The 20827-nt window shown below is 46.1% G+C and overlaps 1 protein-coding gene across 1 annotated transcript; it reads right to left on the bottom strand.

Moving 5' to 3' along the window:
• Window positions 1–1750: 1750 nt before the first annotated feature.
• LOC137875054 (disks large-associated protein 4-like) lies at window positions 1751–20559 on the bottom strand. The gene is given in 11 exon segments (XM_068714006.1): window positions 1751–4325; window positions 4484–4633; window positions 5058–5149; window positions 6029–6465; window positions 7408–7505; window positions 7595–8043; window positions 15524–15764; window positions 17439–17586; window positions 18696–18946; window positions 19280–20431; window positions 20433–20559. Coding segments are annotated over 11 exon segments (3306 nt in total). The 5' UTR covers window positions 20496–20559; the 3' UTR covers window positions 1751–4100.
• Window positions 20560–20827: the final 268 nt, after the last annotated feature.

Genomic DNA, 20827 nt, shown 5'->3' on the forward strand with positions numbered 1-20827 from the left:
AGGATTTGTGCAGGGATGCAGTCCAGGTAGAGGTGAGGTAAGCACTGTTTGTATGACAGCAGTTCTTATGTGCTTATTTATTCCGTGTTGAATGGGGTTCACACCAGAACTATGTGCACTTAACTGAGAAAGACTTTTTTGTTTATGGACCTTGTCTGTGCACGGGAGCGTTGTCATGTTGAAACGGGGGGGCCTCAACAAAGTTGGAAGAACCCCATTGTATAAATATGTGGCATTAAATGAGATCTATTCAACATTGTGAACATTAAAGGGAGGGTTGATAATGTTAAGAAACTAGTGAGGTTAAGTATTTCAGTATTTCTAACTGTTTTCTGATGAAAGTAGATCCTAAAGTTGCTGAAACTAGCAAGAAACTGGGACTAGTTTACACTGACACGCTGTTAGCAGCGTTAGCTTTGAGCCGCTCGCGGTCGACATGTTGAGAGCCGTTGAGAGGCAATCAAACCTTTAAGATCTCACTCAGTTAAAACTAAGATATCTCGACTAACATCCCCAAACTAAAAGTGCAGTGTGGACGGCGGTGTCCACATACCTTTGGTCACATAGTGCATATATCTATGTAGTTATATTGCTGTCATTACTAGGAAGAGTACAACGTGTATGACCACTTACTGAGGTGGACCAAATGAAGGTGTTTTGCTGACTCTTGTTTTATTTTAAGTGATAAAACAATGACACGGCTTTGGGATCATAAGGAGAGGTTTTCTGGACACTATTTCTGCGCTCCAGATCCAGGAACAATTAATAGAATTGAGGTGATTAGTTTAAACATCTATAAGAGGAAAAACATACATGCATTCCCAAATTAAGTGGCATTCTTCTCTAATTGTACAGATTATTTCATACAGAAAATATGCCACGTAACTCATCGCAATTCACAATTCTTTATTCTCTGAAAAGAAACTATCCTCACAGTGTCTAACTAATACACCATAACATGAAACAACCCTTCGCCTGTAAGATATGTGCTTGTTTTGTAAAATAATGTTCGTCAGTACAAGATAATCTCTGGATCTACGTAGTTTTTGCTCATTTTCCTAGCTGGATCTCTGAGAGGACAGATGCCGAGAGAGAGAGAGAGAGAGAGAGAGAGAGAGAGAGAGTCAGAATGGGCTTATAATTCTCAGCGAACACAATTTACCTCAAAGATATTTCTCGATAAATCCTAGAAATCACTTTTCCAGAGAATATTGCCTCGTCCACACGGGTCGAGCAGCACGTCCACATTATCTGCCTCAAGAATTGCAACTTCTGGTCATCGTTTGTCCATTTTGTAGCCCTTTGAAACTCAGGAAGTAGTGGTAAACAAACTGTCTGAAGATCCCTGATCAGGTCACGCTCTCTTAAAAGCTCAGTAATGTGGGGACAAATAAAGGGGATCCGGCTCTCAAATGATATGAAAAGAGGAGAGGACTTTCCACCATCAGTCAGCCAACGGTTACATACCCTGAATGCCTCACACAGACTGAAGAGTTTCACATAATTTTTGCAAGACCCATTTAAAAAGGAGCGCTGAAAATTCATTGGCAAGGATCTTTGTATATTTCTATATGTAAGAAGGCCATGCGTTTAGAGATTATACAGCAACAATAGAATGTCTAACCTAATGCGTATGATGTATCTGTGTGTAATATTAACTCAGCAGCTAATATTACCGTTGTTTTATGGATGAGTGCTTTAAAAAAAAAAGAAAAAAAGAATAGAAACAGCAAGAATGATGACCAGGACATGTAGCAAAGGGATGTTTAATGGTTTCTTTGGACAATGAAATGCACATGTCCATTGTTGATGCAATACAAACAAGAGAATAAGAAAAAAATCAACAACTCGGTGTTGTGTCAGCATTCCCAGTTCAACATCATTTCTGGAGTGATGTCAACTAAAAAAAAAAAAGATTCAAAATGGAGCAGAACAAGATGTCTGGAGTGTCACGCAATGACTGACCAGTAGGGGGAGAGCCAGCTCTTAAATAAAAATTCAAAAAAAAAAAACTACAACTAGTGAGTCACAACCTGCACTTGTGCACGAGTACGCGATGCCCGGCTCCACTCATGAACCCTGTGGAGCTCGTTTCCATTTGAGGAAACGGAAACATGGAAAGTCTTCCAGTCCTATAAACTCAAAAGAGTCACGAGTCGAGTCAGAGACGAGGCACGGCGTACGTGTGAGCGAGCAAAACACAAAGAAAAGTTGGCCGAGAACGCACATATACAGAATTCATAAGCAGATTAAATAAAATTAAAAAAAAAATCACTTTTAAATAGACGCTTTATCAAATGACGCTGAAATGTTGATCATTGCTGTTTTGGCACAATACGAAGCCCCTCGCAGCACCATTACTTATAATTACAGAAATCAAAAGACATGTTTAGGTCAAAATGACATTCAAATTTAAATTAATAAAAACATTTTTAAAAAAGTACCACAGTTCATTCTCAACAAGCAAAGGTGGGAGTTCAAGCTGCTGGAAAGGTCAGCGAAGGAGTCGGCCGATATCAGCGGTCGTATTAAACGCCTGCAGAGCACCGAGGAGGTCCGGATTTAAAAATGATTCGTCGATCGGCTCTGAATCATAACCAGTTAATTTGTGGTTGTGTAATAAATAATCCACCCGTAGTGGTTTTTTTTGTAACTGTTCACGTCCAACCTGAGATTTTTTTTTAAATCACTTCAAGGGCAGTCAGTCAATAAAAGAAATAAACATTCATCCTTCATCACACTGAGAAAGTCTTATTGGAAATGTTGAATTCAATAATTTAAGACTGGGTACCTACTGCTCCAATACCATTTTATTATTGCTATGCTATTCCCCCCCCCCCCCCCCCGATCCCACGCGGTCTGGTTGATTGGGAATGCCATTTCAAGTGGTGAATGTCTTGGCCCCGCCCCCGCCCCCCCTACCTACATCACTCGAGGATGCGGTGAAAGTCAGGATGATCGGGGCAAAAAAAGAAACCGAAAGGTGAGCGAACTTGATCTGAGGTGAATGGAAAGTGCAGCGATCAAGTCGACATGGAGCTGTAGATGAATACGGCTTCATACATTCCTCTGTAGCTCACTGGCAGGGCAGTCGATCCTCACGTCCCGGCACAAAAAAAAACAACAACAACAACAACAACAACTGTAAGACTTTTAACAATGGACACGCCCACAGACACAGACTGTGTAGTGTGTGTGTGTGTGTGCGTGCGTTGGTGGAAAAAAAGGAGAGGAAGAGAAAAGGAGGCGGAGTGAATGATTGCATCAAGTGCTAATATATCATGACAGTACGTGTACTCGATCTATAAAAAACTACCTTGGTACTGAACACTGACCTCTTTCTAACAAATAATCTGGTATACAACATTTACAAAATGAACATCGCAATAGTGTGATATTTAGAATATATATGCTACTGCCTTCCTCTTGGTTCTCTGCGTCTTTTTTTTTTTTTTTTTTTTTTTTTTTTTTCAAACCTCCGAGTTCACCGTCTTGGGAGTTTGGTCCGCGGCGGTGAGCGTAACGCGCCACGGTCTCGACGAGTGGCAGCCTAATACAAATAGAGAACAGGAAGACTCTGTGGACAGCGAGTGCACCTGCGTCTGCGTGTGTGTGTGTGTGTGTGTGTGTGTGTGTGTGTGTGTGTGTGTGTGTGTGTGTGTGTGTGTGTGTGTGTGTGTCCTGAGTGTGTGTGTGTGGATGGTAGCTCAGCTCGTAAACCAGGCAGCCACAACTTGCCGGTAGACTCGGCGGTGAGGGGGGAGAGGGGGGAGTTTTAAGAGAGTAAACTTCTGGGATACCGAGATTCTTCAGCTCACAAGGTACAGGATGTCCTTATCCAAGATACTTGCACATTTAAGACAGTCCTGATATACTTTAGGAGATAATAATTATTATAATAACAATAATAACAATAGTATTAAACAAATGTCAAGGATATTTCTGTCCAATGGCAGCTGCGATGATCTGCGTTTATCCTGGATCGCGATCCCCGCATTCCTCCGGTCATCGGCTGCGTCTCATATCCGTCTGCGTGTTTCGTAGTCAGTGAATGTCTGAAGGGAGTCCGGATTTTTGTCTCGCCCGCCGGTTCACTCTCATCAGAGGCGGGTTTGGGCCTCGGGGACGTAGATTTCGATGCTGTCGGCGCTTTCCGTGGCGGAGTTCTGCCGCACCGACGCCGCTCGCTTCGCCGCCATCAGGCGCTTCCTGGCTTCCTGCCGCTGTTTGTCCACCGCCGAGTCCACGCTCCTGTCCTTCCCCGCCGACAGCCTGGGCTTAGTCGGCTTCTTTGGCACAGATGATGGAAGCTGCTTGTTTTCATCCTGAGGAAAGGAAGTCAGAGGAGGAGGAGGAAAAGGAGTAAGGTGCAGCTGAACACACAACCTCCGCTGTTAATGAACTCGATTAATAATAAAAAGAACTCAAGTTGCTGCTCTACTCTAAAAAAAGACTTGTATGAAAAACCGTCACCAAACATCACCTTCTCTGACTTCTCAGGAAGCAGCCAGTTGTTGGCTTTCAGTTGGTAGAGCTCGTCGAACTTCATGCTGATGTCTTCTATCGAGAGCTGCAGCAGGTCCCAGAACCCTGCGAGGTCCTGCGCTGTCGGTCGCGGGTTGGCGTTGACGTTCTAGAGAGAGGAACACGAGAGCAGTCAAAAATCAGAGAGAATTAATCACATTCCCTCCCACACACACACCCACACCCACACACCTCCTGGGCAGCCTCCCTTTTGAGCAAATTGATGACGAGAAACACATTTGACACCAATAAACTTTCAGAGATGATTCAATTTCAACACTATTGGACCCGTAACAGAGAAAATCTGGCAGGGAGGGACAGCGGGACGAGAGAACCAAAAACCTATCTCAGTAGATCTGAGGAGAGAAACTCTCAAGGACTCCGTGTTTCTGCCTGAGAACATCGTTTTCTCTCCAAATGTAAAGTAATGAGGAGAGAAACGACGATGGAAAAGATGGAAGAAAAGTGGGTCCGTGAGACAAACGCGCATGCAGGAAGAGAGAGCTTCAACGGGGTGCGATGAAGCCACTCACCAGGTTCTCGTTACACAGCCCTCTGAACTGCTCGAACTTCTTGGTCATGAGGAGCTGAGCGCTGCCCACCGCACTGCGGATCGTCCCCAACACTACGAAAGAGAAGGTTGTGATAAATCATCGAGTTGTGGAGAGATCATTGAAACAGTTTGAGCAATAAAAATAGATATGCAATGCGACAAAAAGGGAAGCTGTGTATAAAAGGTTAGAGCGCTGCTTTGAGACATAGGAGGGAGGGATTAAGTTTATTGATGTTGTCTGGTCATAAAATATCTTTACATTTAATAATTAACATTCTTTGACCGTAAAGTCTTTTCTTAGGGGGGAATATATTGACGTAATCTTAGGGAGGATAACAAATTACTTTATTCAGCCTATTTTCCTCCCTTTAATATTTGCATGGAAATGGAAATTCATAATTCAGGTCCACGGGGGAGCGGAGGGAGCGATGATCTGATGGAGCCTCTAACATCTAGCCTGCTCCTCGCTCATTCATATTTAAAAAAAAAAAAAAAAGGGCACTGCAGAGTGGTATTCTGGGAGATGAAGAAGTGAAAATGACCGTTAAAACAAAAGAGAGCTCTCTCTCCAGCGTCGCTGTCGAGAGGATGAGAGAGACGACCGCGCCGGGCTTCGCTTCACCGTCCGCGGTCAACGAGGACCGACCTCGTCCTCGTCCTCAGAACTGGGACACCAATTAAAATCCTTTATGTTACCGTCTTGACAAGCCATTAACGGCACTTCTTTCTCTTTTATTGTGAAGCACTTTGTGCCGTCTGATCTAGAACAGAGCTTTATAAATAATCAAGTTGCAGGAATACTAAGACCCAAGCAGCCCTGATACGCATGAGACCCAGAGAGCGGATCACTCATCTGTATGTTCATGCGTGTCGTAAGCCTCATCTGGGTACGAGACTCTTTACAATGTTTGAATCGTTTCCATTGTGCTTTCATGCGATGGCGTCACGTACCCTCCTCCGACAGCTTGTTGTCTTTGGTCTCCTGCTCCATCTGTCGACACCAGCCCTCCATGCGGCCGGTCTCCGCCTGCAGCAGCTTCATAAACCAGTTTCCGTCTCGGAGGCAAGCTGGCGCGCCGGGCTGAGCGGCATCTCCGTGGGCGCTGCAGTTCCCGGTCTCCAGGCTGGGATCCGGCGGCGGCAGCGAGGAGGGATCCAAAGCCGGGTCCAGGGTCACCTGGGGCGGGCTGGATACCCTGCAGGGGGCCGAGGGGTGCTTGAGGGGCTGCTGTCCCATGGCTTTGTCCTGTCCGTTGGGTGCGGTGGCTTTCGACGTTTGACTGTTGGTGCAGTTGGCCGTGTTGTTTTCTGTGGGTGCGGCATCCTGGGGCTCCTGAGGCTCCGTCTCCGTGTTTTGTCTGGAGGCCATGCTGCTTTCCCGGCTGAGACTGCAGAGACACGCATTAAACATCAGCTCCTGACAGACAGTCAAATTAATAAAAAAGGCAATGAAGCGACGCGTCAAACACGTTCCGCAGTAGCAGTTCGGGGGTCAGTGAGCTGACGGGACATTAGCTGATGGAGCGGTACGATATTTTGCACAAAAAAAAAAAGGAGCACAAAGAAAGAGAAAACACACGGAGTCGAGAACTGGAAGCAGGAGGAAATTGGCAACAAATCAGGTATAAACGTAGAAAACCTCAGTGGACTGCTGCTGCTAGAGATAACGAACAGGAGAAGAGGAAGCAGGCCGTCAAACCAATGGCATTAGGGGAAATTACAGCGAGCTGGAAAGGTGTTTTAAAGAGTAAGAGGACCTCGATCAGAGCCCTGCCTGCTGGATGAGCCCAGACAGCAGATTCACCAAAGAAAGAAAAGGTAATGTGTGTGTGTGTGTGTGTGTGTGTGTGTGTGTGTGTGTGTGTGTGTGTGGTTACGGACTGGAAAAGCAGGTAAGGAGCTACAGTGCAGTCAGACAGTCAGGAGGTCTGAATAGCGTTGTAAAAAGGCACCATGTGGAGCTTTCAAATAATGCATCGTTCACGTTCCCTCGCTTATAGTCTTCTTTTACCGCCTTTGTCAGCGCGTTGCCGTGTTTACTGGCGCATTATCGCCACCGACTGTTGATCATCAGAACAGCGTGAAACTGGCAGCAGAACAGAAACAAAAATGAGATTTGTGTGTATTTGTGTGCGTGTACTCTCTCTTTACTCCGTTTGTTCATACTATGTAGCCGTTTAGCTCAGCATGGCGATACGCGTACAAACATGTGATTCTATATTAAGGGCAATATCACCACATGTATCGCTTAACATCCGGTCTTCACAGCATCTCTGTTAAACATGTAAACCATCAGATCACTGCTCCATCTCATGCGAGCGTACACTTACGGCCTGCCGTTCTCCACTTGAACTCCGATGGACTGAAACTTAAGGGGTGCAGTCAGGGGTAGTGGTTCCTCTCTCAGGACTGGCAGAATGCAATCCACCTGGAAAAAAACAACAACAGAAAACCGGTCAAATACTTCGGCTTTAGTCTCCTCCCACTAGGACGGTATCGGACTAAGACAATTCTTACCTGGATTCCGATGGAGGACAGTTTCCTCTTGGTTGCGGTCGGGGCCGGCTCTAGGGTGAAACCAAAGCTCAGGGTGTCATTTTGGGACTGGGTGGATGTGGAAGCGGTGCTGGTGGCGACGGTGGCGGGAGGAGGGAGGTCACGAGGGGCTGGGACAGGATGCGCAGAGCCCACAGCGGGTCCCGGGGTCAGAACGGGGACGAAGACGGGGACCGGGATTGGGACCGGTAGAGGTCGGGGCCCCTTCGCCAGACCGCCCGTGCGGATGCTACAGAGACTGTCGGAGGAGTTGCTGTGTCCCGACTGGCTGTTGGCCTCACTGCCGCGGTCCTGCTGGTCGATGTATACGTCCTGGGCCGACTCGGTGCTGCTCTGCACCGTCACCGAGATGAGGGGCTTGGACGCGGTGCGGGGGGGGACCGGGGGAGGAGCCTTCCTACTGCCGACTGCTGACGGAAGATGGACAAAGAAAGGAGAGAAGAGAGATTAGGATGAGAAAACCTGCTCTTCAGTCGTCACGTCAGACATCGGAGAGAGAGCAACAGTAAAATAAAGCTGTGCCATAAAGCACACCAGAAACAAACCTGCACTTTGCCCTTATTGCTGCCTCTATCAGACTGTACCTAGATCTACCTCATGCTTCCTGTAAACACGCTGGTGGTTGGGTTTCATTGACGTCAGTCTGTCTCTGGGGACCTTTGCGTGGCACACCTTCAGTCCTTTAGCTCTGGGGACTGTTGAGACAACTCTGCCTTTTAGACCGAACAGCTCCAGGAACTACGGAACTTTCCCCGTTTGTATTTTGCAACACATGTAACCCGACAACACAGAAGTCCTCCTGTTGTCCTTTGGGTTTTACTGTTGCGTGGCATGTTCCAGAGGATGCAGAGCTGCAGGTGTATTCACACATTTTTTGAAACATGTTAAACATGTGCTCCCTGGTCATACTTTTGTTGTTAGGAAGTGCAATGATTTGACGGACAAACGGAGATTCTCCACTGGGCGTCTCGACTGATGATTAGAATCATCGACGTTCAGGGAGCAGCTGTAAGAGGATGTTATGAATCGATAAAATGTAGACTTCTGGAGATTGAAAACTCCACAAAGAACATCATCTGCTGAGCGCTGGATAGTTATCAGAACTAACACTGATGAGACTATTAGCAGAGAGTTGGATTTATCTCTCTCTCTCATTCATTCATTCATTCACTTCTCTCTCTCCCTCTCTTATTCATTCATTCACTTCTCTCTCTCTCTCTCTCTCTCTCTCTCTCTCTCTCTCTCTCTCATTCATTCACTTCTCTCTCTCTCTCTCTCATTCACTTCTCTCTCTCCCTCTCTCATTCTTCATTCACTTCTCTCTCCCTCTCTCTTTCACCTCTCTCTCTCATTCATTCATCTCTCTCTCTCTCTCTCTCTCTCTCTCTCTCTCATTCATTCATTCACCTCTCTCTCTCATTCATTCCCCTCTCTCTCTCGCTCTCCCCCCCCTCTCTCTCTCCCCTCTCATTCCTCTCTCTCTCTCTCTCTCTCCCTCTCATTCAGTCATATTTTAAGTGAAGGGGTTACTCCTAGTGATTAATGGAGCCGCTCCACCTGGAATAATGCCTTTCTGTCATGTAATTATTTGAATGCAGGACTTTTACTGAGCAGTATTAATACTTTCATGATTTATAGTTTAGAGAATAGAGAGAAAGGGTGAACAAACTAAACAAGACAGCTTTTAGTCTGAAGCCCTCAAATCACTAAATCCAGCCCTGAAAACACACACCCTGGTCAGAAACATTGGTGAAAAACACTTAATACTCTTCTTCAACACATCCAAATGAACACTCCCTAACAATCATACTGCATTGTTATAAACCAGAGCAGAGCGCTCACATGGTAGACTACTTAACATACGCGTGACGTTTTGACGCCGACGGACAAATGAACCTCGGATTCACAAATTCTTTGGGCAGAAACTGAAACGAGGCCAAAGACAATGTGACTCAGGGAGAAGGAATGGGACTGGCTGCCTCCTGTTCTGTCATCGGTCTGACTGCAGAGTTAAGTACAATACAACGTGAGGAACCGCAGGGTTTCTTCAGGAGTACTAGATGCTCTTTAAACAGCCGGCTGACCGTCAACACGGGAAAAACAGACAAACACTTCTGCTCTATTACACCCTTCACTGACACATGATGGATGGAATATTCCCTTGAAATAAGATGATCTAGAAAGTAATTGAAGGCTCACCGCTTTGAATCAATAACGCACAAAACGTAGTGTGTGTGTGTGTGTGTGTGCTCTCCCCGATAGTGGTTTCAATGTAAACAGCAACCCGACACCCTGTAATTGCGAGGGTGCCGCACTTCCCTCATCAGCCGGTGACTCACGGCACCCAGTGAGGCCGTCATTAAATCCCACCAACGTGCGCGAACACCGCTGTGGAAGCCGCTCCGTGGCGCCCTGATGACCTCTAGTCTCAGAGCGCAGGCCCAACAACGGAGCTCTGATTCCCACAGAATGAGACGCTTCTGTTTGGTACTCACAGCCCAGATGTATGACATTCCCAAAGTTAATCACCGTGTCCAACACACACACAGAGAAAGAGAGAGAGAGAGAGAGAGAGAGAGAGAGAGAGAGAGAGAGAGAGACAGACAGACAGAGAGAGAGACAGACACAGACAGACAGACAGACAGAGAGAGAGAGACAGACAGACAGAGACAGAGAGAGACAGAGACAGACAGACAGACAGACAGACACCTTCAAGATGACGTGTTCTATGGACAGCAGGTGTCAGTGAATCACTCTTATGTAATACTTCCTCTCTCACTTTGAAAACAATTAAAGTTCAATTACAACCCAGTGTTGAGACAGAGCAGCTCAACGTTAGTCTCTCGACGACGCACACAAAAGCAAAAATCCAAAACACAGCGCCGTTAACAATGTCGGAGGCTCATTGTCGACGAACCTTTGTGAAAACTCTGGACAGGAGCCAAGAATGGTGAAAAGAGGTGGCAGCAGAAGCTCCGTCCAGGATTAGTCTCATTGTAAGGTGATACGGCAGACTGACAGGCCGTGGGAGTCGTACACTGAAAGATTAAACCAGGACACATGGCTGAGCACGACTTCTGACTAACAGATTAACACAAGAGGCACACTACTCAGCTGAATACTGTAACTCTAATCAGAAAGATGGCCTGTGGTAAAAAGATCTATTTTAGCCTTAGCCCGGGAATCACATGTCAGCTGGGAAGACCGGGTGTGGTGGGAAAACTGCTGACATTACAAATATTTAGTCAGAGTACATAGGGGATCCTTGATATCATAACAAATACGCCTAACGAAGCCGGTTAATGACGGGAGATCTTCTGCCGAGCGCCGCGACCGCATCTGGGTTTTCATTCGACTTTGAGTCATCGAGAAAATCTAAAGCGCATCGCGTGTTGAATCTGTGCCATTTTTCCACAACAGCTAATAAATGAATAAGAGACACAAGTTGCGAGCAGAGAGGCAGCAAATCAGTGTCACGGCGGACCGACTTCATGACAGAGAATGCTATCTGTTGAGACAGACGGACGGACGGGCAGAGAGGCAGGCTGTCATTCAGCAGACAACGCTGACATACTGATGGGAAAAATAAACCACCAACAACACAAAACAACAGAGCGACAATACCAAAAATAGAAGGACAAACACGTGATTTAAATACCGCTGTGGCTAATATTCCAAAAGAATTAGATAAGAACACCGTGGCTTGAGAACAAACCATTCAGAGTGAGACAAAAATCAGACAAATGTAGTCCACACTTCACACTCCTGGAGACCTGGTTTGTGCATTCGTATGCGCTGTACAGTCCGATATCCTGATCCTCATTCGGTCCTTAGTCTGATCTGCTGGACTGGAGGCAGCAACAGTCTGGGGTTCGGCCTAATCAGCTGATGAAAAAAAACACGTGGCAACAAGTGTCTCCGAGGTCAAACTGTTCACAATGAGACACCGGGAGCTTTCTCTAAAAAGGTAGAGTATTGTATTGTTTGTACTCTAATGTGTATCAATACGTATGAAACTCACAATATATTACATCAGTGGCTGCCGAAACCGTTACAGGTGCAAAAATAAATGTTTGATAAATGAGCTCTCTAATCAGTCATTAGTGCAGGAAGCGGACCACGCTCTCTAACCATGTTAACTAAGAGCTCCACACACACACACACACACACACACACACACACACACACACACACACACACACACACACACACACACACACACACACACACACACACACACACCATCAGGAAGCCGGTCTGTCTGTTGACCTTACTGTGAAACTACAGCAGCTTCGCCCATTCAGGATGAGATTACCTCATCAATGAGTGAGAGAAAGAGTGTGTAACGCTGTGTGGTGGGTGACTCACTGTCTATCCATGGTAATGCACGCACACACACACGCACACACACACACAACGAACACGCCTTGTTGGCACAATGAAACCTCAAAGCCAGTGACACCCAGCAGCCTGTTAGGGGAATTTCAAACTCTCAACTAAACACAAGTTGAATTATTATAACCGATAGAAACAAGAAGAGTTAGTAAGAATGTAAAAGACACGATGCAAGGCACTGTTGTTGTCAGTGATGTTTCACTCCTTTAGTGCTCACATCCTTCTATTGTCAGGTGGTCTTCATAAAAGCCCAGTGAAGAGTCCTAACTGCATAAGCACTGCACAAGGCAGGCAGGAAGCTCATCAATTATTGATCGTGTCCTCGGGTCTTAACACATGGAAGCTAGCTACTGAATAAAATGGCACAGAACTGTGGACCAGAAATACCCACTGCAGTCAGTCCCCGGGCAGTTGAGATAGAATCATAGGTTTAGAGACACTAAAATTGATCTATGCACGCCACATCTTAAAAAAAAAAAAACACAGTTGGAGTGAACTTAATAGTATCTTCCATCGGTTAAAAACAAAGTGCTTTAATCTGATCAGGAGATAAAACGCGCAATCTGCAGGGGGGGGAGAGAGAGAGAGAGAGAGAGAGAGAGAGAGAGAGAGAGAGAGAGAGAGAGAGAGAGAGAGAGAGAGAGCAGTTGGGTTTGACTTGTAGATGGACCGATAAGTTAAGCTAAACGTGATGCATTGATCCTCCACGCCTCTGAGCTCAGATCACTGTCACATGTTGAGTCTGGGGTAAGAGTGAGAGAGAGAGAGAGAGAGAGAGAGGCATCGTTCAGCGTTACTTTACTTCTAATTTGACAGCTAATGTTAATCCAAAAATATCACCTGTACAATAAACGTAACGCTCCATCGGTACCGAGTTAAAAGCAACGTGATTCCACAGGATGTGACATGGGGGGTTAAATGAATGATCCGTGTCAACTCAAAACACCAAACTAACATCATTTGGTAGAGTACAGATCGCTTTTATTACACGCTGTATTAGAAAACGTTAGCTATCCGCTATAACAGACGTGGACGGTTTGTTTTAGCCTAACTAGCCGTTGACGCCTCCGCTACTGTTAGCTCGTGCTACTAGCCAGTTAACGCTCGTTACGGTGGTGCTATCACACATTTAACGTTGAGTAACGTTAGCGCCGGAGGCGTTAAACATGGTGGTGATGGAAGAGAGCCAACAAAGAGCAGCTGCTACCTCGTTACCACGGATGTAACAACACCAACCACATCGCTGTCTGCCCGCCTCGCCTGCTTGCTTGCTAACGACTCGCATGATACGGTTTCATCCTCTTTCTTCATCCACGTTAGCTCTGTAGCTAACCTTACCCACACCATCAACGTTAGCTCACGCTAGCTTGCCGATGCTATAGCGTACCGAGCGACAATTGACAGTTTTATAATCAACGCCCAGTCAGGAGAAAAAAGCGACAGAACCTTACTGTGTGCCGGTAGACTGGTAAAATCCTTATTTTCTGGTCATTCATGAAATGCAGACAAGATGCAGACGGGGGCTATACGGCGTCCTGCTGCCCGTAAGACACACAGAAGAAAAGATTTGTAGTACACGCCCTTGACGACGGGGATTGGAGTCCACGTTTCCTCCCGTAACGGTTCTCTGCGATCGATTGGTCAGTCCCGGTCCTCGATGTAACCGGACACGGGCGTGATTGGTCGACGTCTCTGCGTGACGTTGATTTTGACTGTCTTCGCTGATTGGTGCGTTTCATTTTCGTCCCTTGCGGCGCGGGAAAGTCCTCTATGGTCTTTGACATACAGCTCATACATATTTGATCCGCTGTGACCGTCCGTCTCATAAACAAAGGCGATATATGTAAATTGAGGCGTTTCCTTTTTTCTTTTAGTTTACCCCTCCCCCTTTTTGTAAAGGCGAGCATATTAAAAACGGTCTCTTTGACAATCAAGCAAAAACAAATACCTCCTGTGTTACACAAAATAATACAAACATAATTATAAATCTGATACTACCATTAACATTAATATACCTCCTTCAAATAGGGAATATTATCAATAATCTAACCATTTGTTTTAGCACATTACCAGTACACATAAATAGCTGAAGATAACGGTTAGTATCAATAGATTGTGGTAACAGTACATGTGCATTGTGTGAGGCATAAGTCCAAAGCTTTTTGAAATATGAATTTGTAATGCATTTGTGAAGTAATAATACATTACACTGGTATGACTACAGTTGTTATTTATCATATAGGTAGCCATGAAGGATTACTAGTGTCCATATTATTGGTTTGTATGATCATCTTGGTCATCTTTAATATGCTTATTATGATACTTATAAGACAAAATATTTTTGCTTTATTTTTAGATGAATCCCCAAGTTTCAGGCCAAGTCATTAATTCATTTTCTGTCAGAAAAAAAAGAGCTGAGGAAGAAGATTAAACATATTTTTGTATTTCATATAAAATTCCCTAATTTACTTCAATCATTCGCTACCTCCACAGTGGCTACTTCTAAATTCAAATGATTGGTACTTCACTTTAACACAAAACGCAGTAAATATAACTTGAGGGGGGGGGGGGGGGGGGGGGGGGGGGGGGGGCTCGGCTCTGCTTTGAGTGATCACTTGGTCTATATTGACTCTATAGACTCACAGTATTGAAGGAAGTCTCTTGAATTTCTTTTGAACCCAAAACAATGAAAATATGGTTTCATGTTGTGTGACTGTTCACGTCATTCTTTTCGACAAACACAGCATTTTATGTAATCTACAATATAGAGATGCTCACATTATGGCAGATTGGTTGGAAATAAATTAACATACACTGAAAAAAACGCTACACAAATGTTGTGCAGTCAAACCTTTAAGCCCCACTGTTCACAATAAATATGATCACATGCTTTTCTGTTTTCACATTTACTCATCGATGTTGTTGCTCCGCTCTGCATCCCTGTTGCTGGATGAATATGTTGTCACAGACGTTTACTGATAGATCCAAAAGCACCTTGTAACCAAACATCCGTATTCAGACTGAAATGTAATTGTTTTAATACCAACTTTGCACAAAAACATGTCCTGCTACTCGCTACATCTCATGTGTCATCGTGTTTTCCAGAGCGTTCTTCAAACCCAGAGATGATCCACAACACATAATACTAATCTGATAAACCAATTTGATCCTGGTAGCTATAGTGAAGACAGAAGTATGCTACTAGATGTGTGCTCTTTATGTTTTCTATACACATACAAAGTAAAAGAAAATATGTTTTAAATTCTGGCTTATCTATTTGTTGGATTTCATTGAAATCCATGAATTGTCCTTCTTTCAGGGGACAATTTTAAATTTCTTCCAAAATGTACATTTAGCTATTATGAAGCAGAGTAAATGGATGAGTGGATTATAGTTAATGGCAAATAAGTCTCCCCTTCTTGCTTACACTTATTCTTTATTTGTGTTTAAATCAAAGACTATGTCCTCAGCTGCTTTGTCCTCACTGGTACTCACTGGTGCTGGAGCTGTAACTGTAGCCTGCGCTGGTGGGCGGCGGTGAGTCCGAGTCCACGGAGTCTTCGTCCTGGGAGCAGCCCGCCTGGATGGCACGCAGGTAGCTGTGGCTGCGCGAGCGGAAGCACGTGGGCGCAGGCAGGTCCAGAGCCTCCACGGCCTGCGACTCGCCCCCGCAGTACGGCAGTGAGTGACCGCAGCCCTGCCCGTATACCTGAAAGAACGTGTGCAGACTCACACGCTGAGGGCAGAGGGCAGACTGAGAACAATGGAAGAAGTATTCACACCTTTTTACCCGCGTGTGTGTGTGTGTGTGTGTGTGTGTGTGTGTGTGTGTGTGTGTGTGTGTGTGTGCCAATACAACAGTGCAAAATGGACTTAAAAGTATCACAAGTAGAACTACACAAATTCTGCAGTAAAATGACCCCCCCCCCCGTCTGACATGTCGTTACAGGAAACATCGGCTATCAGTCTGACGATGATAAGCCTCTGGAGGCAAGAGGCTGTATTTCTAGGGTTCCGGTTTAAACCAGCAGATATCCGGGTCAAGGCTTCCTTTCCTGTGCGCTGCTCGTTGTCAACGGTCCGATTAGCACCTTGGGATGCGAGGCTGGAGTTGGAGTTGAGGGACGACGAGTACGAACCAGGTTGTTTCACAAGTTTGCAAGCTAATTCTAAACCAATGAAAGGAAACGTCATCGTCAGACGATAGCCGGTGGGTTCCCATGATGCACTTCATGAATGAAGAGTCTGTTTATAGAGATCACAGTCGTGAGACGATTAACACGAGAGGAACAGAACAATTTGATCTTTGTTTGCACCGTGAAATATTGACTAATTTCAGTGGAATATTTGGTGGAGTATAAGCACTTTTGAGTGGTGTGATGGCTTTTTTTTTTTTTTTTTTGCTTTTCAGTTAAAAGCAAACACAAGTACGACTCTATTTTGTTCCCGCTGCAGGGACAGTATCGATGTTTTTCTGCATTGTACTCAAAATAGCTTTGTTTCAGTACGTCTTCGCTGCAAGGATTCGTCATTGCATCATGGGAATAAGTGATGACAGCCGGCACCATCTGAAGTGTTTGATCAAGCGACATAAAAAGAAGTCGAAAAACAGCCAGTAAAAAAAAAAAGTATTTTTACGCTTGGCATTTTCAAATGTAGCACATGTGAACGTGTTGTGCGTGGTGCAGGAACATGATGAATAATCCCTCAAAAAAGCAACTCACTAGAAATGTTGTAGTTTAGTATCCACACATTATTTACCCTGATTGTCTTCACTGTCATCTTGTAAGACAGTGAACATCTCAGTAATATGATCCTGATGATTGTTGGATTAATGGAAAAAAAAAGCTCCAGGTAGAGACGGGTCCCTTTGCTTCTTGGTATATAAAAACAAAACGATGTGTGCATTAGTCTGGTGAGGGATTTCTGCATCCCACGCCAACCCTGCTGATGAAGACGTACAACAAGTTCCCTCAGCTCTAACGCAGAAGCATATGTCCCACTTTGACATTCTGCAAACACTCTCGAGCATCTCTTCTATTCCACCAGATTATTCCCGGCCGGCTCTTTCACAGAACGTCTCGACAGACATTACGTTCGCTTCAATATTCTCTTGCGGCAGATTTCAAAATTGGAGAGAGGTGTGTTTAATGTATTTTTCTGCTCATTCACTGATCATTTTTCGCCTTCTTTTAATGGGTCGCTGGAGTCGACGATCTAAAACGATCTAATTTAGCTGATCGTGAGAGATCTGTAAATCTGTTACACCCTGGAAAAATAAGTGAAATGTTGCCGTCGCTGAAACTACGACACCGGAGTTAAAGCAGACACACAGGAGGAAATAGTCTTTGCCAGCCAGGTAATAATCACTACAGTAACAGCAACGCGTTTGATAAGATAGGAGACGTACCTGAGCGGCCGAGCCTCTGCCCAGAGTGCCAGAGCATTGGCTGAAATCACTGTTCCTGTAGCGCGGAGGGGCCTCCAGCGGGCTCACCAGGCAATCTAAGTTATCGAGGCTCCGATTAGTCGACAGCTCTTTCAAGGACGGCAGGGAGCTGTGGAAGTGAATGTAATTATCAGCCTCTCAGAAGTCAAGAGACCGGAATAAGTGAGGGCTGTGATTAATTGATGACATCCAGGAGAAACTTTAAAAAAAAAAATCACACTCCAGAAAAGTTCCCCTGGGTATTTTTTTTAGAATGAAATACTATTGGGATGTGCGGAAATTGATATGTGCTCGGGGTTTAAAATAGCAGCGCAGAGGAAAACAATGATTCATGAGTAAAACTGATGAATATGAAATTGCCTTTATGATTGATCTAGGAAGTGCAAAGTTTCCTCTGTTCTGGCCCTTTTTTTTTTGGCACCCGGGTGTTAGTGAAAATGTGTGTGTGTGTGTGTGTGTGTGTGTGTGTGTGCGTAAGCAGCAGGGTGCGGTTGGGTGATTTCCAATGGGAAATTTGCATGTTATGACATCGGGGCTTGAGGAGCAGGCAAGAGTACAGTACCCAACACACCACTCAGGGCACCTGCAAGGTAAGTGGATGGAACAGGGAAAAGGGGACCGGCGCTGGGAAAGGTTAAGCCAACAAAAAAAACAAAAAAACAAGGCGGTGGGGGTAGTGGTGGTAGGGCAAGTGAGGGCGGGTGGAGGGGCCACACTGCCTGCCTATGGATGACACTGACCTCAGATGCTGCATAGAGCATGCACTCTGTAGTGGAGACCACAGATAATCCTCCCGCATGAGAGCGTAGCAACGAGGCCTGTCCGTGTGGATGTAGGGGTAAAGCACATGGCACAAATTTCATCTCCCACTGCATTTGTACAAGATTGATCCTGTTTGTAATTTCTCATCCCCCTTTCATTGATACACACATCTCTACCTCCATGAATAGCTTCTATCAGTTGTACTTTTGGACTCGGTGCCTGCTGCGCATCCAGTCATATTTGTGACAGGATGCTGCCACCTGCTGACTACCTTTTTGGGGGGGACATGAGAAGAATGCTTCTTCCCACAATTCACCCCCTTCAGCGCTTATTTCTATTTGAATGAATGTAAGGTAAAAGAGCACAAACACAACTGTGGCAAAACAGCGAGCATGATAATCAAGGCTTATAATTTCAGTGTGATGAATTCGATATGCTCTCCGCCGCGGGACTCACTTGCGTTGAGGTGGAGGCGGCTGCTGCTGCTGCTGCTGCTGCTCGCTCAGGGAGTGCTGGGTGGCCCTCAGGTAGCTCTGGCGTCGGGCGGTGGCTTTGGGGGAAGGTTTGGGGCTCCCCTCTGAGTCCTCACTGTCCTCTAAGTCTCCCATGGCTTTAACGTAGCTGCCGCTGCGCATCCTTCGACAGGGGATCTCGGTTCCTCTGGCCCGGCCGCGACCCAGAGTTCCTGTCCAGTCCCCCAGTGGGACCTGGATCACGGAGAGACATGCATACCGTTGTGAGACTCACGCATTGCAGTCATCTCAGGGGCGACCCTTAGATGTGTGTCTTTGTCTTTTAAATACATATTCACAGTTTGATTCTGGGGTTGGGCAACGATGGTAAATATAATATGTCTGTGATGAATGTCGTGAAAAATCTATAAATGTGACTTATCTTATCGTATGTTATGATAAACAAAATAAGAGTCAATCTAATCAATTTATCAGGCAAAACTCTCCAATAAAATCAACAAACCTGAGAGAAATTATATAAATATCCATGCAAACTTACAAAGAATGACGATGAAGATGAATACTCACTGGCCCTCCTACCTGAAGGAACTGTTGTGCCAGGTCTTGGTGGCACGACTTGGATTTAAGCAGGGTCCTGTTAACTGTAGCAGAGCCCTTCTGCAACACTTGCCTGGCCTGGCTGAGGGTGAGAGTGGACCAGGAGCCCCTCTTCACCAGGATGTCATCCTTGCTTCCCCTGATTCTCCCCTCCTCGTCCTTGGATACTACCTGTGTCGCCTGGCATGCCAGAAACTTGAGGTCGCTGCTGCTTTTCGAGGTCTTGAGAGTATGTGCAGAAATGGTGTGGTAGCCCTGTGGGATGTGCCTGGGAGCGGCCTGGCTGTCTGACACCGCTCTGCCCAGAGACATCATGGTCAGAGGGTTGCGGTAACCTACAGCAATAGTGCCAGCTTTGGTTGCGTCAGTGTCCAGGGCGTCGTCTGAGCTCCAGAGGCCCAGTGCATTGGGCCTGGGTCTCTGCTTTGGCCCCTCAGTTTTAGCCCTGTCTTTACTCTTGCTCCTGCGCGTCGGTCTACCTCCATCCTCACCCGCGGTGCCGGCCGTTCCTCCAGCAGAGCGCCCGTTCATGCTGCCTTTGATTGCCGAGTTTTCCAGGGACTGGGACTTGGCGAATAGTTTCTGCACAGAGTGCATCAGGTGGCGTATGCGTCCCGGGCTCTCGCTGCGTTGCTTCGACATGCGTCCCCTGTGAAACTGCAGCGTGCTGAAGCCGTCGCGCTGCAGGGGCAGGTGCCTCTCTAGCTGATCCAAAAGGTTGGAGGGTAACCGATTCATCTTGGCTGCTGCTGCAGAGGAGATGGTGGCCGACCCGCTGGTGATCATCGGTGCACCGGTTAGGCCCAGACCTAAGCCCATGCCCATCGACAAGGAGTTGGACAGCGCGCCTGTCCTGCCGCCCTGCCCGACTCCGCCACCACCGGCCATGCAGGCCTGGGAGCAGTCAACCTGCTCAGTCTGGGTGGTGAAGTGCAGGCGAGGGAAGGTGCTGCTGTTGGACATCTGGCTGAAAGGCAGCAGGCAGTCCGGGGTCAGGTTGGTGGGGCTGGTGGGAGCGCACAGGTGGAGATGGGGGTCCAGCGTGCCGTAGTGGTTTATGGTGGGGCTCAAGAGAAAGGAGCCGTGAGGGTCAGAGGTCAAAGGATAGAGCTGCTTCTGCGGGGCATCCCGCCGGTTCACACGAGTCAGACATGTGACGACTGCGGTTGGCTCCTAACCCTTTCATGGTGGCTGAGATGTCGTCCTCAGAACATGTCTCCAATCAGTACGGGTCTACGGGCCTGAAGGGCTCATCCTGCAGTGTGAAGAGACACAGAAACGATCTGTTCACCGTGGAAGTTATTGTTAAGAAAGAGCTCCGATTGGTGATGCTATTTAGCAGTACATTAAAACACAACTTTTAAACTCACAACACTATTTTCTCTCATTTTCATTCTAGTTTATTGGCAGATTCTCTCAGGAATGTTTAAAAAAAAAAAAAGACTAGCCGGTTTATCCCTTTATAGAGATTACAGTTAACAGCACATAACAGTTAAACAGCCATTTGCGTACAATATA

Source organism: Cebidichthys violaceus, unplaced genomic scaffold (genome assembly GCF_023349555.1).
Source record: "Cebidichthys violaceus isolate CVI_PGR_0920_01 unplaced genomic scaffold, fCebVio1.0.p SCAF_197, whole genome shotgun sequence".
NCBI lineage: Eukaryota > Metazoa > Chordata > Actinopteri > Perciformes > Stichaeidae > Cebidichthys > Cebidichthys violaceus.